Source organism: Crocodylus porosus, unplaced genomic scaffold (genome assembly GCF_001723895.1).
Source record: "Crocodylus porosus isolate Cpor-Errol unplaced genomic scaffold, CroPor_comp1, whole genome shotgun sequence".
Lineage (NCBI taxonomy): Eukaryota > Metazoa > Chordata > Crocodylia > Crocodylidae > Crocodylus > Crocodylus porosus.
In genome coordinates, this window is record NW_017728925.1 from 17070669 (window position 1) to 17087238 (window position 16570).

At 55.0% G+C, this 16570-nt stretch overlaps 1 protein-coding gene across 10 annotated transcripts in view; it reads left to right on the plus strand.

Annotated features, from left to right (window-relative positions):
• The window catches only part of DAB2IP (DAB2 interacting protein), a 247409-nt gene that overhangs the window by 190753 nt on the left and 40086 nt on the right, over positions 1 to 16570 (plus strand). For all 10 annotated transcript variants that reach the window (XR_002102205.1, XM_019540978.1, XM_019540975.1 and 7 more), the window contains 3 exons: positions 3184 to 3337; positions 10523 to 10621; positions 12964 to 13518. Coding sequence is in view for 9 of the 10 variants with exons in the window: in XM_019540978.1 (XP_019396523.1) it covers positions 3184 to 3337; positions 10523 to 10621; positions 12964 to 13518 (808 nt within the window). In the remaining variant the exon portion in view is untranslated. The remainder of the gene's footprint in view (positions 1 to 3183; positions 3338 to 10522; positions 10622 to 12963; positions 13519 to 16570) is intronic.

Genomic DNA, 16570 nt, shown 5'->3' on the forward strand with positions numbered 1-16570 from the left:
GCAGAGCACAGCATTAGCAGGAATTTCTGATGCCTGTGAATACAAAGGGGGAGTCTGCGGGAGCCGAGACAGGGCTGAGCAGCGTCTTCCAGTAAGCCGGTCCCTGCAGCAGACGTGGAGCTGCCAGTTAAAGGACACGAGACGTTTTTCCTATCCTGGGGCTGGGCGTGAATGTGAATGGGAGCCGTGCTGCTTGCAACCTCCTTGCATCCAGCACAGACCCACGCGCTCCGCGGTAGGTCGTTCCCCATAGCCAGGACTGTGGGCGCTGCCAGCTGTGACAGTGGTGCCGGTGAACCCCCAGACGACGGTGGGGTGGGCGCACACTTCTGTAGACTTAGGATACTTATCTAGAGAGTTCACAAGTTGGTGACCTGTGTCAGAAGAGCCCATGTAGTCAACATTCACGCCTGGCGTGACTGTGCAGGGCTGCCTTTACCAGTGGTGTTTTTCTCATCTTCTCTGAGATTGCGAATGCATGATGCTGATTAATGACATGTTTATCCGTAGCTTTTGTCTGGTGGATGCTTGGCTGAGGCCCGTTGGACTCGTTCCACACCCCGCACAACCAGCTGGATTTTACCCGCTACCTATGCACGGAGGGCTCCATAACGCCGGAACTGCTTAGGACCTGGTTCCCTGAGTAACTCAGCACCCCGGCAGTTTGAAGTGTTAGGATAAATTCCCATCTCAGTAAAACCCCAAATTTCTGGATGCCCAGGCTGAGTGCATCCGGGATGAAATTTATTCTGTTGGACTGGGTAATTACGTATTTTGGTTGCCTGTACGCTTTATAGCGTGGCGGTTTTAAACTGCATTCTGACACACCCGGCGTTGGTTAACGATGTGGCATGAAGAGGTAGTTCTCCCTGCCAGGTTGCCCCTGGATATGTGCATTCCCACACTCTTGTCTGCACCTGTAACAGCGAAGCGGGAAATCGTCTCCTTTTATGCCATCATTTTTGCTCGATTTAGAGACCAAACACATTCCAGCCTTGGTGGTGTGTGTATATATATCACAGGATGCTTGCTGCATGCAAGGTTCATGTTATTAGTACTTCTTACACATGGGCAAATGCACACTTACACAAACCAGTACAGCTTGGTTAAAATTCCCTATATTACAGAAATTAAGACTTCATGTAAAAGTCCTGCATGTGAATTTAGTAGTGCCCGGTGACTGGTTTCTGCTGTCAGCTCCACACCTGCCAGAGGCATCTCGCCGGGATACGTAGCACCCAGGGTTGACTAGCTCCATCTACCCCCATCAGAGTTGCTCCGCAGTCTCATTTAGGGAATAAGGACGTGGGCTCCTTTTCTCTGAAGACAGTATTAAATTGCCGCAGAGGACGGGGGAAATGACAGCGGGATTGTGCTCGGCTCTCGAAGATCGGTTTCTTTCGCGCCAGCACTTCGGGGTGAGCGGACAGCTTGAAGAATCGCTAATGGGCTGGAGAACCTTTTGCTGCCAAGCCCCTGGTTGTGATCCCGTACGAGTCGGTATTGACCGGAGGTTTTAGACTTCGGCTCGTTGTCCTGTACGCAGCGAGGCTGGTGCCTTAGCCTGGCTCTCAGCAGACACATTAATAATACCGCCACAATTGGCACCGGCTGTCAGCCCCAACAGCAAGCACAAAGCACTGCATCGGCCCCAGTGGCTGAGTTCGGCTTTAACCCTTAGGTAGTGCTGCCCGGTGTCGGGCTGTGCTGCGCCCCTTCTGCAGAGGACTAGAGGCTCCCAGCTGCGGGGCTGCCGATCTGGCCCTTTCAAGTGGATGAACCAGCTGGAGTCTGAACCTTTATTACCTTGGGGCCCATTGATGCCACGGACCCTTATGGCCAAGTTCAAAAAGCACCTGTTTATGTCAGGCTCTGCTGTTGGCTGTTTTTGAGGCTCCACTTGGCATCTGCCTGACTGGGAGCTATGAATTTTTCATGCCACGCTGACATTTCTCAGTGTGTTTTTGGTCAGCTTTGTTCCCGAGGATGAGGAAACTGAATGCAGTCGCAGGCAGCAATCGGACGCGACGTGCTGGGAGCTTCGCTGCCGTGTGCGTGCGAGGCAGTGCTCGCGGCGCAGGCTGCCGTTCGGAGCGTGCTCCTTGGAAGCAGATTAAATGCCGCCCTGTCCAGACACACACAGCCTCTCTGAGGAGCTCGGAGCCTCTTGCCAGGGCTTTGAAAGGTCAGAGTTACTGGAGCCGCAGCGTTTGAGACCCGGCGTCAGCGGACGCGTTCGGTTCTGTGCAGACTGTTGATAAAGGGACGGCTTCTCTCGCGCTCAGTTTTTCCCCTGCCCTTTGGTATATGAGTTTTGTTTTTCCGGCTGGTGCTGGGCTGCCTGTGTCCCTGTGCCTCCTGACTTCCTGCGCCAGTGCCTTGGATGGAAATGGTGTATTCCTTGCTGTCTGCAGGCTCCCCTGCTGTTAAGTGCTGTCAGTGGGCTTCCAGAGCATTTAGATGGATCAATAGAGTTATCATGGGCCTTGTCTCCATGCTCTCCCCTTCTCAGCGCTGTGTTCATAATGGATGGAGCGAGTGCTCCAGCTCACACAGTAATTGCAGTCCCAGCGCACTCGTCCAGCCACGGCTCCCCCACGACGCAAACGTGGGGCCGATGGTGCTCGTACAACGTGCAGCACCTCGCTGGCACAGTGCGTGGTGCACCACACGTGCTGGCATTTCCCTGCACCTCGCCAACCTCAGCTCTGTGTCCAGAACGGGAGGCCCAGCTGGGATATAAAGTCCAACAGAAAACAGGCCATTCATTTTTTCCCCCCTCAGCATTCATGTAAACTTTCTCCTTTCAGTGGCAATACCATAAACTGAAGCTAGGAGGACTTCCCATCCGTGTACGAGACCCAACCCTGTTTAAATATCATGATCACAGTGCGAGGAGGTAGAGCTACAGTGTTCGATCCCTGCAAAAAGACACAGTGTCCTTTGCAAGGACACCTGTTGCGTGCACGTTCGGAGACGTACCTGACTGCAAGCTGCGCTCGGCATTTTTAGGGCAGCCCCCTTTACAATCCAGCCTCTTTGCTAAGTTGCAGACAGGACCATATTGCAGTTCATACATACAGGACCCACCTTCCATTTTTTTTCAAGCCTGTAATTTGCAGAAATGGTGCACCTGAGACGGACCAGAGAGTATCCACTGATGTCTTTGTGTTCTTCCTTTAGATCCCATCTAATGCCGAGACTGAAAGAATCGCGCTCCCACGAGTCTCTGCTCAGTCCCAGTAGTGCTGTCGAGGCTCTGGATCTCAGCATGGAGGAGGAGGTGGTCATCAAACCAGTCCACAGTAGCATTTTGGGGCAGGACTATTGCTTTGAGGTAAGAAGCTCTTGCATTCACTCCGGAGTCTGCTCCTGACACACGGCATCAGGGCAGAGCAAAGTGATGAGTGGCGCGGGTATGTGTCCTGCCCAGGAAACGCTGTGGTGGGAATTGCTGTTCACAGGGGGGTCTGCTGTTTGATTGGGTGTTTATACTGCATTGTGTAAGGGTATGCCAACCAAATGAGAGCTGGGCCCTGACGTCCTAGTAGCCGCAGAGCGTGCCTCTGTGGGCAATGGGTCCCGAGCACTGACAGAGCATCAACAGATATTTGATCTGCTGCTTGCCATGCTGGCATCCTACGTTTCTGTGTTGTGGTCACATGGAAATCATACCTCCCTGTCTGTATGAATGGAAATCAGGACCTTGTCATCCAAAAACCTCTAGTTTCCGTGGCTTGAATGAAAGGAAAGTCTCTGTGAGCTTTGGTCTTTCAAGATTTGCAGCCTCCTCCTCTGTTGCCTCTCTCAGGGGCCAGCACGATGGCCGGAGCAGGACTCTCTTGCAGAGAGCAGTGGTGCCCGCACAGCCCAGCACACCAGACGATTATGCAGCATGCTGTTGTATAGGACTGGGCTGTCTCGCACTGGAAAAAGCAACGTGCTATATCATGTAGCACTGTGCCTGTTCAGGGAACAGGGAAGCCACCTCTTCACAGCCACAGGTGATCATCACTGCCGCTGTGAAGAATAGGAGCCCTATTTCTATTTAGGGGTGGAAGGCAAAGCCATGGCAGGCATCAGGTTATGCCTGAGCAAGCAGTGACAGGAACAGGTACGTTCCCATGACAGTGCAGTGCAGGAAAACAGCCTCGTGTCTGTCAATTAGCGAAGAATCAGGCAGCAGAAACTGGCCGACGGCTTTTGCATTGTCCAAATTAGCAGCAGATTGAAATGAATAAAAGGTATTTCTTAAAGCATGAGCAAGGGACACAGGAAATGTTTTGACAAGCGAGCGGAGCTGCCACCGTAGTCCCTAAGTCAGTAGAAGGCATCTTCCCGTGCCTCTCGCTCGCCGTGGAGTTGAGCAAGTGCAGCAGGTCAGGAGGAGCAGCGTTTTGTAAATGAGGCGGCCTCTGTTACATTCCACTCAAGAAAGATGAAATGAAGTTAGATGGAAAATAGATGTGACATCCATAATATAAGAGTTGTTTACCAGTTCGGCTCGGCGCGCAAGAGCAGAGCAAGGGATATGAGCGGTACTTGTGGAAAGTTGACGGAGAGGGGAATTACACAAATCGTGCACTTGTGAGGAGAAAGAGTGCTTTATTTTTAAGTGAGTCTGATAAAGAAGAGGCACGCGGGAAGGAAAGAGCATGTTAATTGCCGTTCTGAAGATCCTGTGGTGGGAAGAAACGGTGTCGGAAAACGCACCAGACATCCGACTATCACCGAGCGTCAGCCATGTTCCAGAGGGAAGCACTTAAGATGACAGCTCGTGGCAGGATGTGTTAATGCACCGCTCCGGCATCTCCTGAGATCCCCATTCAAACCCCGCGTCAGGTCACGAGCAAAGCGAGCGTGCAGGTCTCAGTCTAATCCCTAATGGACGCCGCCTGCATCCCAAACCCGCCACCTAATTCCACGGGACCGGCAGAGACAACGGCTTCGAAGGAGCTGGGACAGCGCAGGACAGAAGAGGAAGAGCAGCGAAGAGGCTTGGAGAGGTGGGAGCAGACTTGTGGGTGGCCGGTGGCTGAGACGCACGGCAGAGTCGCCTGCTCTTCCCACCCCTGCGGTCCCGCGCGCAGTTAGAGAACAGCAGCGTGCGTTTAGTTGCAAGCATCCGTCTCGCTGCTGGAGTGGAAACCAGGGAGTAATCTCGCACACGAGTGTCCACCGCTCTGGCCTCCTAGTGTTGGGTCTGGTTACTTGTTATTCAGGCACGTATGTATTGGGGTTCAGTCATGGGAAAGACAGTCCGCTCATGTGGCCTGTCGGCTTTGCTTGGCGAGAGCTCAGCACGGGGCAGTCCCAGCTGCCGAGGCGCCGCTGGACGAGAGCGCTGGCGGCAGAGAGAGCAATTGAGAGCCGTGGCACTTTGGGGCAGACGGACCCATGCCACAAGCTCAGTGTGAGCGATGTCAGGTGAGAAGGGGCTGCCAAAAACACCCAGACAGCGGGAGCTGCAGCGGTCCTGTCCACTGGGTGATGGAGGCGCTGCAAGTGGGTAAGGCTTGGCCGCGAGGAGGGGAGGGGGTCTCTGGGGCTGGACGGTTTTGTTCACCTGGACTGAGAAGCCAGATGCTGCCTTGGGAGATGAAGGCAGGGCTTCCCTGCCTGGATGTTCCTCTTCATCATCCTCCCTCCCACTGCTGCATCCAGGGAGCGGGCAGGGTCCCGCACGCAGCCCCCGTCACCAGCTGGCCTGGGTCCGTTAGCAGTCTCCCGGGAGCGGTGGCAGCTGAACTGGCCCGAAGGGCTGCGAGCATTCCCACTTGGGGCTTCTCGTCTGCCGCCGTGGATGGCTGCTCCTCCAGAAGCTGATTGCGCTCCTGCCTGCCTGGCACGCACGACCCGGGATGCCGCACGCAGCAGCCCCCCGACACTGGGCCGCAGAGGCAGCAGCCGCACGGCTCCAAAGAGCAGAACAGCAAGGCTCGCTGCAGCTGCAGATGGAGTCATGCTGGAGACTCGAGGATGGGAACAGACTGGGCAGCGGAGCCAAGCCAAGCGAGAGGTGCCAGGGCCATCTGCAGTGGAAAAAACCCAGCAGACTCCATGGGAAGCAGCTGGCTGTTTAAAGGCACAGGGCATTTTTTCTCCCAGTGCTTCTTAAGACATTCGGTGGCTGATTGCCTAGTTATCAGTGCCTTCAGGAGGGCCAGGCTTGGGCTGGGGGAAAGTCGATGCCAGCACACTGGAATGAGCGGAAACACACCTGCTTTGACTGTGTCTGAACCTAGCTCTTCTTCTCATTGATTTAGTGCTGCAGACTTTCCGCTTCGTGTTGCCAGCCGTGCTGAGCCTTTGTTTGTGGTCAGATTTTCAAATCACTTGTTGAAGAGCTGCTTCCTCCTCCTAAGCTAATGGAGGAAACATTTCCCAGCCAGCGTGATCGCCCCCGTCCATCACATCTGCTAAGGAGGCAGCACATGCTGCAGGGTCAGTCCTTCCCCAGCCCCTTTCGTGCCCCTCCAGGCTCCCCGCACGCCAGCCACGACCAGGAGCTGGACAGTCAGCTTAGGATTCAAGTCGCTTCCCTTCGGCGTGCCTTGGCTTGTCCGTCTGTGACATGGGCATGATAATACCCACCCCCTGGCCTGCGCTGGGAGCTGCAGCTTCTGTTCCTAAAGCCAATTAAAGCTGAAATGGCCAAATTAACTGCAGAGCTATGAATTGTCGTTACAACCAGGTTACCTCATTTCAAAAGCGCTTTAGGAAATCCAGTGTTGCTTTTCAGATGCGAACAAAATCCACCAAATCATTTTGTCTAACTCGAGGAGCTACCCATCCAAGGGATGGGAATAATGAGTACAAATCAGTTATATTTTAGGAACTAATGAGTTCTATTAATTCAGTTTGGCCGTGTAAATTTAATATCATTTTAACCAACTCTACGAGTCTTGAGATGGACAGAATCCTCTATGAAAATAATTAATAGCCCCTGAAGATTGTTAACGCCACGTGATATTTAGGTCTCAGGTCAGAGCCCAGGCATTATGGCAGATCTAGGGAAAATTATATTTGCAATCAGATGCGGGAGGCATAACCTTCAACTCCAAATAGGGCCGCAGGCCTTTTTGGTCTTGACACTGAAGAATCCCCCAGGTAAGCGTGATCACTCCAAGAGGAAAGGCATTTATTTTTTTTAATTGTCCTTTGACTAATTAGCCAGTGTGGCATTGACTTGCAATTGAGTAAGGTGTTTGTTACATGTTAAATCAATGCCGATGTGTATTTCTATGTGGCCATAAAATACGGTGGATATACATCCTGTTAAGCAGCTGGTAAACGATTGGCCCCTAATTAAAAGACAAGACAGAATGAGGACTAAATTCTCCTCATTTACACAGGTGCAAATCCAGTCTTTAATCAGAATTCCCAGGAACATGAGGGGAGTTTCCCTTTCTCAAAGGCTGCAGCATTGGCGCTGGCAAGTGCCGTGGTTGTACCGTTAGTCCCCGGTCCTCTTCGGTGGTGTATGGGCTGCATTTCCTGGCAATCGCTTTGGATTTCCCAAAGTCTAATTAAAGGGGTAGAGCGAGAAGAGGTCCCTGAAACCCTGTCCAAACTTGTAGCTACGCCCCCCCTCTCCAGCAATTACCGAGCAATCGGCAGGGACGCTTGATTGCTACGTTCTTCCCTGTTATTTAGGTCTAAACCCTCTTGTTAAGTAACTGTGTAATTAATGGGTAGTCCTGCAGTCCGTGCCCTTGTAACTCAGCGGTTGTCGTGACTTCTCCGTGAGAACGTGGTGACGCTCTGCAGTCCCCGTCGGGCCGTGCGTGGGCCTTGCATCGGCCCAGAACGCAGCCTCTGGGACTTCTGTGGGAGCGATCCCAGCAGACCCAGCGAAGCTGCTCCGCCTCTGCCTCCGCCTCGGGCAACAGGAGCATGGTTGCTCGGGGCCCCCGAAGGGCTGGACGCTGGGGTTAGCCTGTGCTGAGGCAACTGGAGGCTGAAGCGGCCCAGGTTTGTTGCAGAAGGATGCTGAGGAGCACCAGCTGTGGGAAGTGTGGGTGCATCCTGGTGAGAGAGCAGGGCAGGGGCAATGCAACAAAACCTGTGCATGTTGGAGGCCCCTTTTCTGCAGCAGAAGACAGCCGTGCCAGAGGGCCCTTTAGACCAACGCTGTGCAGTATGAACGAGCAGCGGCATGAGGGAAAGTGTTGGTTCTGGGCCAGCAGCGGTGAAGTGGATGCCCCAGAAACCAACTGGAATATCAAAAGCTGCTGCATCCTTCTGGTGAAGGCAGCACCAACTTCTTCTCTTCATTTTTGTTCTGCCCGGGAGGCACCAGGGACCTCTGGTCATAAGCTGGGCTGGCGCAGAGTCTTGGCCTGATGCCGACTGCAGATCGAGGAGCAAACTGAACCTCCTGGAGGATGTGCACAGCCAGGGCAGCTCGTGTCTCCCCGATGCAGCTGACCCAGGCAGCCGCTTAGGATAGCAAACGTGGCGAGGCGAGGAGGAGGAAGGGTGAGGAATCCTGCAGCGTGGCAATGGAGGGAGCAGCGGGAAGAGGGGAGTTACTGGACGTGGCGAAGCACGGGACCTTTGGCCTGCAAACGAGGATATTCAGGACGAGCGTCGCTGGACTTGGAGAGATGCAAAGAAGGTCAGAGCAGCTAAGCAATGTTTTTATCGGCCATCTGGAGCCCCTAAGACCACAGTCCTAGCCAGCTGATTTGCCAGCAGGATTTGAAGGCGAGAGTTGGAACATGCATATTGCATTGGCGTTTGCTATTTTAGAGCTGCAGCTTGCTGGGCAGAGGCTGCCTAGGTGCATGACTGGCCCTCGCGGACCCAGCGCAGTCATTCATGCAAAGTGCGGTAATTAGTGCAAAGCGTGGTCGTGTCCTTCGCATCTCTGCCTGCAGAGATGAGCTCCCACAAGGCTTGGATGTCCATCGGCTGGGAGCAAGGGATGGAAAAACTGCCCGAGCTCCTGGACCATAGTGGAAATGATTCTAGTTCTCAGTTACAATATCTTAAGGCCTTGAGGGCCAGATGAAGCGGTGTAACTCCTTATTAGACTGTTTCTTACTTGGTGCAATTGCTGCAGGAGGGTTGGGTGAAGGAGGAGGCACATGAAAGCTTGGAGATGCCTTTACCTGGCACCTGCAGGAGATCCAAGCTGGGGACATAAGCAGGGCAGCAGAGGCAGGAGCCCCTCCTGGAGACAGGCCATGCATCGTATTTCTGGGCACAGCCCCTCTGCTTTCAGCCCTGGGCTGGGCATGCTACCTCTGCCCCTGCCCCTTGTTCCTCTAGAGCAGTGATTCTCAGCCAGGGGTTGGAGCACCCTGGGGTGCCACGAGATCCTTTGAAGGGTGATATGAGGGATGAGGAGATAAGGATGTAAGTGCAGGCTCAGACTTGTCCCTGACTGCCTGTTTCCTTGCTCCCACTGCCCAGCCCCACTGCAGGCGGTTAAGCACAGTAATAAACCATAGACGCACAGAGCATGAGGGTGGGAAGGGAGCTCAGGAGGTCACATCCAGCCCAACCCCCTGCTCGAAGCTGGACTAGGACCAACTCCATCATCCCAGACACGGCTTTGTCTACCTGGGCCTTAAACACCTCCAAGGATGGAGACTCCCCCACCTCTCGGAGTTGCCTATTCAGTGCTTCACCACCCTCCTCATGAGAGTTTTTCTTAATATCCAACCTCAGCTTCCCTTGCTGCTCCTTGTTCTGCTGCCACCCCTGAAACCAGCCCAGCTCCATCCTCTTTGCAGCCCCCCTGCAGGGAGGTGAAGGCTGCTCTTCAATCCCCCTCGGTCTTCTCTTCTGCAGACTCAATCAGCCCAGTTCCCTCGGCTTCTCCTCACCAGTCATGTATCCCAGCCCCTGAACCATTTTCATTGCCCTCCTTCAAAATCAGCCAGGTTTTGAAATGGGAAACTGCTCAATTCCCAAGAATGGTGGAGGGGCCCTTGAGTCCAACAAGGGGTGCCTCGAGGCCAAAAGGCTGAGAACCGCTGCTCTAGACCATCCTTCTGGGCCTCATCAGGACCCGCATTGGTAGCCCATCCAGAGGACAGGGAGGGTGGGGGGGAGGCACGATTCAAGCCCAGGATGCCCTAGGCAGGGACAGGTGAGGAATTCTTGTAATGGCAGACGATGGCTGAACCCGGGGGCTGCTGGCCGTTGACACGGATGCTGATCCATCTCTCCAGGGACCTGCCTTGGGGCTGTTCTCTCAGTCAGTGGTTGCAAAACTGGGTGGCCTGAGGGATGTCAGGCACAGAGGGATTGCCGGTCACTGGGAAAGCTCCAGTCGCTCCTGTGGCATCTCCCCTGGCTGCCACAGAGGTAGAAGTGGGGAGGAAGGTGCAGTTAGCGTCTATCGTCAACCCCTTGAGCCGCTCAGAGCTGCCCCGCTTGCCCACCAGCCTTCGAGGCTGCTCCCTGGCGCTTGGAAAAACCTCCTTTTTTTGTTTGTTTTCAAAGCCCAGGCCTAAAACAAGGTCCCTAATGCATCAGGCAAGAAATAACCCTGTTCCTTTCCACGCAGGTGACGACTTCATCAGGAAGCAAGTGCTTCTCCTGTCGTTCTGCCGCAGAGCGAGATAAATGGATGGAGAACCTGCGGCGTGCTGTGCACCCCAATAAGGTAGCAGCTTTGAGGAATGGCCTCTGTAATGGGTTTGCTCCTCGTTATTACATTTTATAACCCAGTGCATAGGAGCAGCAGGGGACGCATTGTCATTTTAGTGATGAAATGTCATTGTGGGTCAGCTTTTCTCTGCATTACTTTCTTCCCCAATTATATTTACGGGAAAGTGCCAATTATTTCTTGCCCTCTCCCCCCCAACCATCCCGTACGTGCCTCCCGGTCGGTCACCGAACAACAATCAGACCTCGCGAACCTTTGTGCTCGGTCTACCACCGATGACACTGCTAATGGTGCTTGCCTTTCGTGTAGTGATTTCCACGCTCGGAGTGTGTGCGACCAAGGATGCTGTCAGGGTGGCTGTCGCCAGAGCTGCAGGACAGGATACTACCCTAGCTATTAATCCTCACAGCCCCCTTTCCTGGCACTGCTGGGGTTTGCAATGCTGGTTTTAAAGATGCAGAACCAGAGTTGCAGTCTTAATGTGTGGTCTGAGTTTGCAGAGGAATACGGGCTTAGAGCATGGTCCCTCCCAGTGGGCAGGCTCGGAGGCCAAACACTTCCTGCCGGTGTCTGAACTTCAGACAGCAGCAGCAGTGAGCTCCTCTCTTTTAGCTGACACCGGGATGCCCGAAATGCATCCTCAGCTCCCACTGAGGGTAAGGTCATCCTCAGATCAAGTCCACCACTGCCTCTTTCCTGGTGTTAAGGTTCTGGACAAAGCTGATCAAGCGCAAGGTCTTGCCACTGCCGTGGCTTCCTCATCAAGCCGGGTTCTGCTGAGCAGACCAGACACACGAACGGCCGGGTGCTTTCCCTCCTGTTCTTGGGGGCACGTAGCTGTGGGCACAGACACCACCGCGTAAGGCTGGGGCCCTGGGATGCTGCTCACCCAAGCGGAGGCGCCGGCTTCTGCCTTTCTGATTGCTTTGGTACCTGCAGAGCAGCCCCATGGGTGCCCTTGCTTTGAGAGCAAAGCTGGGAGCCTGCGAAGAGATTTAAAGAGGGTGACTGCGTTTTCCACTGTTGTTGCCAGAGCCGCAACTAGGCAGGGAGGAACTCTGTACCTCTGCTACACCAGCCTGTGTTTGGGACGTGCCCCCATCTTGGCTGACGCTGCCTGCTGACTCTGCAGGCTTTCCTCCTTTTGTTCACTGACGCGAACTCTTGGTATCTGATTTGATATTTTTGTCCTGGACTTCGGGGCTGTTGTGTAAGTTCCTGCCTGGACCCACACACCCCTCTGTGAGCTTCCGGCCACTGTGTGCTTGTTGGTGCCCTGACGCTGAGCGGGGTCAGGCCAAGTTGCTGCTGTAATGGGAGACCTCTAAGCGAAACAAAGGGTGGTACAGAGCCGAGAGTTGTTGACTCAGTAGCGGAGCTCTTCCCTTTGGCACCGAAACCATAAAGCAGCACGTCTCAACCAGGGTAACGGGGCAGGCTCAGGCTGTCCATATTCCCTCACGCCCACTGCCCGGAGGGAAGCGCTGTAATAAATGGGGTGCTGCTCAATTTGCAGAAGTCATGGAGGGGGTCGAGGGGTGCCTTGAACCCGGTGAGGGGTGCCTCGAGTCTAACAAGTCCAGGAACCGTTGTTGTAGAGCTCTCTCCTTTGGATGAGGCTTAGAAACAGGAGCATGAAAGATCCATATCATCTTTCACTATAACGGGGTTAAGCTGGTCCTGGCCAAATTTCTCCATCCGAGTAAGAATAGCAGTGCTGGGTTCCCGGGCAGCTCGTTCTGTCTCAGTTCCCCCAGCTGTTTCAGTTAGACACTCTACTCTTATCCTAAAATATTGAACAGAGCTGCAGCAGCTGCTCGTTTCCACCCCAGAGGTGGTGATTTTCCACCCAGGAATGAAGTGACCCTTGCATGCACTTTTGGGTTCCTCTGCCGCTGCCGCGGAGGAGGAAATGTAGTGGCAATACAGGACAATGGCAGAGCAGAAGGGAGGAAACACCTGTAATACAGCGTCTGTTTTGCAAGAGGCTTTAATTATTGATAAGGCTCCTTCCTGGGCTTTTGGTTTTTCTCGTTGCGAGCCCCCTGGCAGTAGAGTTGGCAGTGGTGCATTTTTAATTTGGAGGGGTTTTATCTACCTTGTTCCTTATATTAATTGGCACCAGTAGACTTGGAGAGCACTGTGATATTTGCAAAATTAACATAAGCAGCATTATTATGCAAATTCCAAAGAGCTAGTATTTCCTTAAAATAAAATGTAATTAAGCCTCTGCTTGTTTAGCACATCGGAAATAATTAGCTCATTTCTCAGCTTTTGTTGTTTATGCCTTTGTTGTTTTCTTTTTCACTTGACCTTTTTTCTGTATGTGTCTTTTCCAGGACAACAGCAGAAGGGTAGAAAATATGTTAAAGTTATGGATTATTGAAGCCAAGGACCTGCCAGCCAAGAAAAAGTACTTGTGTGAATTATGCCTGGATGACGTTCTTTACGCACGAACTACCTGTAAATTGAAAACTGACAATGTCTTTTGGGGGGAGCACTTTGAATTTAATAACCTCCCATCGCTCAAGAACATTACCGTGCACTTGTACAAAGAGACCGACAAGAAGAAGAAGAAAGACAAGACCAACTTCATCGGGCAGGTGAACATCCCCGTCGGCTCTGTTACGGGCCGGCAGTTTGTGGAGAAATGGTACCCCGTGGTCAGCCCCAACCCCAGCAAAGGCAAGTCTGCAGGGCCCATGATCCGCATCAAGTCCCGTTATCAGACCATGAGCATCCTCCCCATGGAGATGTACAAGGAGTTCGCCGAGTACATCACCAACAACTACATGGTGCTGTGCTCCGTGCTGGAGCCTGCGCTGAGCGTGAAGAACAAAGAGGAGATGGCTTCGGCCTTGGTTCACATCCTGCAGAGCACCGGGAAGGCCAAGGTAAGAGCCCCGGGCCAGCTGCGGGTTGCCATTGGCGGGAGGCCCAAGGGGTGCCCCCGCATCACATTTCGGGGAGCTGGAAATTCACACATGGGCATGCATGTTGTGGCTCGAGGCCTTCCTCAGTCACCCCGTTATAACTGCGTCCCAGGGGCCCACAAATCCCGGCTTTGGCGAGGGAAGGTGTTGCTGACTGAGGCTGTCTTGGAGCACATGCAGCGTCTCTGGCAAGCGCCCTTTCAGAACAGGGAGAGCTGGGACAGCTGGGCAGGAGCCAGCCGGGTTGCCGGTGCCCCCAAGGTGCAAGCTGCGCAGACCAGCTCTCTCTGTCCCATGCAGGGGAGTCCTTGCCGTCACTGTCCCCATGTCGTGTGTAAAAGGCTCGTGGTCAGTGGTGGCACCAGGCAGAACGCCACGCCCGAGAGGAAGAGCCGCTGCGTGTTGCCGTGTGGGCACGCTGTACTCGTGATCGCTGAAGTGGCTTGCAAGCAAAAGCACGGCTGGCGACGGGTATTACCACAGCTGCACAGGGCTCGCACTGGTATACCGGTACCTTAGAGCCCCGCTGCCAGCCAGCATTGCCGTACGGCACAAAGGGAGGCGCCGGCCCCGTCAGCGGGGACCCGGCGTGCGTGTGGGAGAGGAGAGAGCAGGAGCAAGGTGAAAGGACAGCGGGAGCGCCGCGCTTTGCTGGGGGCCAGGCCCAGGGAAGCAGGGGAGCGCGCTCCCACCCAGGCGCCTGCGTCGCTGCTGGAGGACCCGGAGCCTCTCCACGGGGGAAGCGAACAGACTTGATAAATCTCCCCCTAAGTGGAGCTGCTGCTTCCGCTGCCTGTCATCTGCCATCGGCACTTAGCACGGGCTTTAGAGAGTTGTCAGAGAAGCGGGAGTTATTGGAGCATGGGAGCCTTTGTAGAGAAGATGGGCAAGCATCAGCAGAGGAGGAAGGTGAACGGATGGGAGAGAACGCCCCGCTCGGGGCACGCCGGAGCTGCCTGGCGGGGCCTCGTGAGCAGCTCATGGAGGAAGGAGACGCGGCCAGCTGGCAGAGGAGCGAGATCGTGTGTCCTGTGCCGGGAGGCCGTGGGGACCTGGCAGAGCCAAGTGCGTGCCCCCCACCACGACGGGTCCAGAGACACCGGGAGCTGCCTGGGAGCCTCACGCCATTGCCTGAGGGAGCAGCCCTTCGCCAGGACCTCGCTGAGCTCATGGCTCTGGCTCCTTGCCCGGAGGAGGGCAGGCCGCTCGGGCTGGAGGGGGCTTCACCTGTGACCCCACAAGTCCCCGGCCTCCGTAGTCTGGCTGCTGGCAGGGCAGAGCCGGGGGCTGCTTCGGGCCGGGGTGGAGCTCCCTAATGCCTGTTGTCCGGCAGGGTGGCGGCTGCCCCCAGCGCCCTCCCGCCCTCAGCAGCTCCTGGAGCCTCGTCAGGGTCCATCCAGATGACGTCTCCTTCCCCACGCCGCTCTGCCAGGCTGCGCATGGCTCTAGTTCCTCCGTTAAATGGAGCGGGGGGGTGGTTTAGTGTGCAGCCCTGGAGACAGGCTGAGAGGGAAGCCCCCATGGACATGTGGGGCAAGAGGAGGGGAGCTGGGATGGTATGCAAGCTGGACTGGTCTGTGCCCCTGTCATCGCTCCTCTCTCTCTGTAACGCCTCGTGCCCATCTCGCTTGTGTTCAGCGGCAGCCTCTCGTTTCCCTCCTCCCCAGCCTGTAGCAGGAGCAGCTTCGTTGGCTCCATTTTGGCTCGTGGCTTGGGCGGCTGTTTGCATTTCTCCGAGGGGCGCTCGCAGAGCCGTGCCGTATCTGGGGCATGGAGGACATAGCCCCCTCCAGCCCAAGCACAAATGCCCAGCTGGTGCCTTTCTGTGCAGAGTAACCCATGCCGATACCACATGGCGCTAGCCTGGCACACGTCCGCTCAGCACCACAGACACGTGGGAACCTCTCTGCTCACGGAGCTGGAGCCAAATGAAAGCCCCGTGACCCGTCTGCGGGGCAGGGGAGAGTTTGCTCTCTGGTGTCAGAGCTGGATCGCTCGGGGGTTCGTGCTGCGTCTACCCCCCAGGCACAGAGCCCAGGCCGGCGGGAGCCTCCTCGCACAGAGGTGGTGCCCACACCGGTGCTCTGCGAGCGAGCACTGCCACGGTAATAAATGACCAGCAATTAATGTTGCTGATCAAGGCCTTTTTGTTGGCTGCAAAGCCGCAATTAAAAACAGAGTGAGCACTAAATGTCCAGCGGTTATCAGCTATCCGTGCAGACTCGTTAGCTGCTAATTGCTCCTGCGCTGTTTCAGGCTGCCATGTCCAGTGCTGATTTTGCTGTAAATATGGCTTAATCCTTTCCTGAAGCAGGCGGTATTCAGATCGCTGTGCCCACCCGGTCGGTGCAGGGCAGCCACGTTCCCCTGGGCCGGGGCCACGTTCCCCCACGGCCGTGGGGGCTGCTTCCCTCCTTCAGGCCTGCACAAGGTTGCCTGTGCCTGCACACAGCATCCGAGGGTCTTTTCTCTGCTCCGCCACTGACTCGCTGGGTGGACTTTTCAAGTCACTTTGCTGCACTGTGCCTCAGTTTCCCCCATTTTTGTAAAAGCTGCAGATTGACCGTGGAGCCAGGAGGAGCGTAGCGGGGATGCGAGGAGTCGCATGGGGCCTTTCAGATCTCAGGGGCACGATGAGCAGCTGCTCAACCAGATGATAAAGCTAACATATTTAACGATTTCTTTGCCTCTGTCTTCCTAAGTAGGGACCAGTCCAGCCACCTCCCTGCTGGGCCCCCCTCGGGCCCCGGGAGAGACACGCCTGGGCCAGGGGTTAGCGAGGAGTTAGTTAGGGTACTGTTAGTTAGTTAGGGACGTGTTCAAGTCCGCTGGTCCGGACGACCTTCACCCTAGGGCTCTACAGGAACTGGCCGAGGTCACTGCGGGACCCCTGGCGCGGCTCTATGAGCACTCGTGGTGCTCTGGCGAGGTGCCGGAGGACTGGAAGAGGGCCAATGTGGTCCCTATCTTCAAAAAGGGAAAAAAAGAGGACCCGGGAAATTACAGGCCAGTT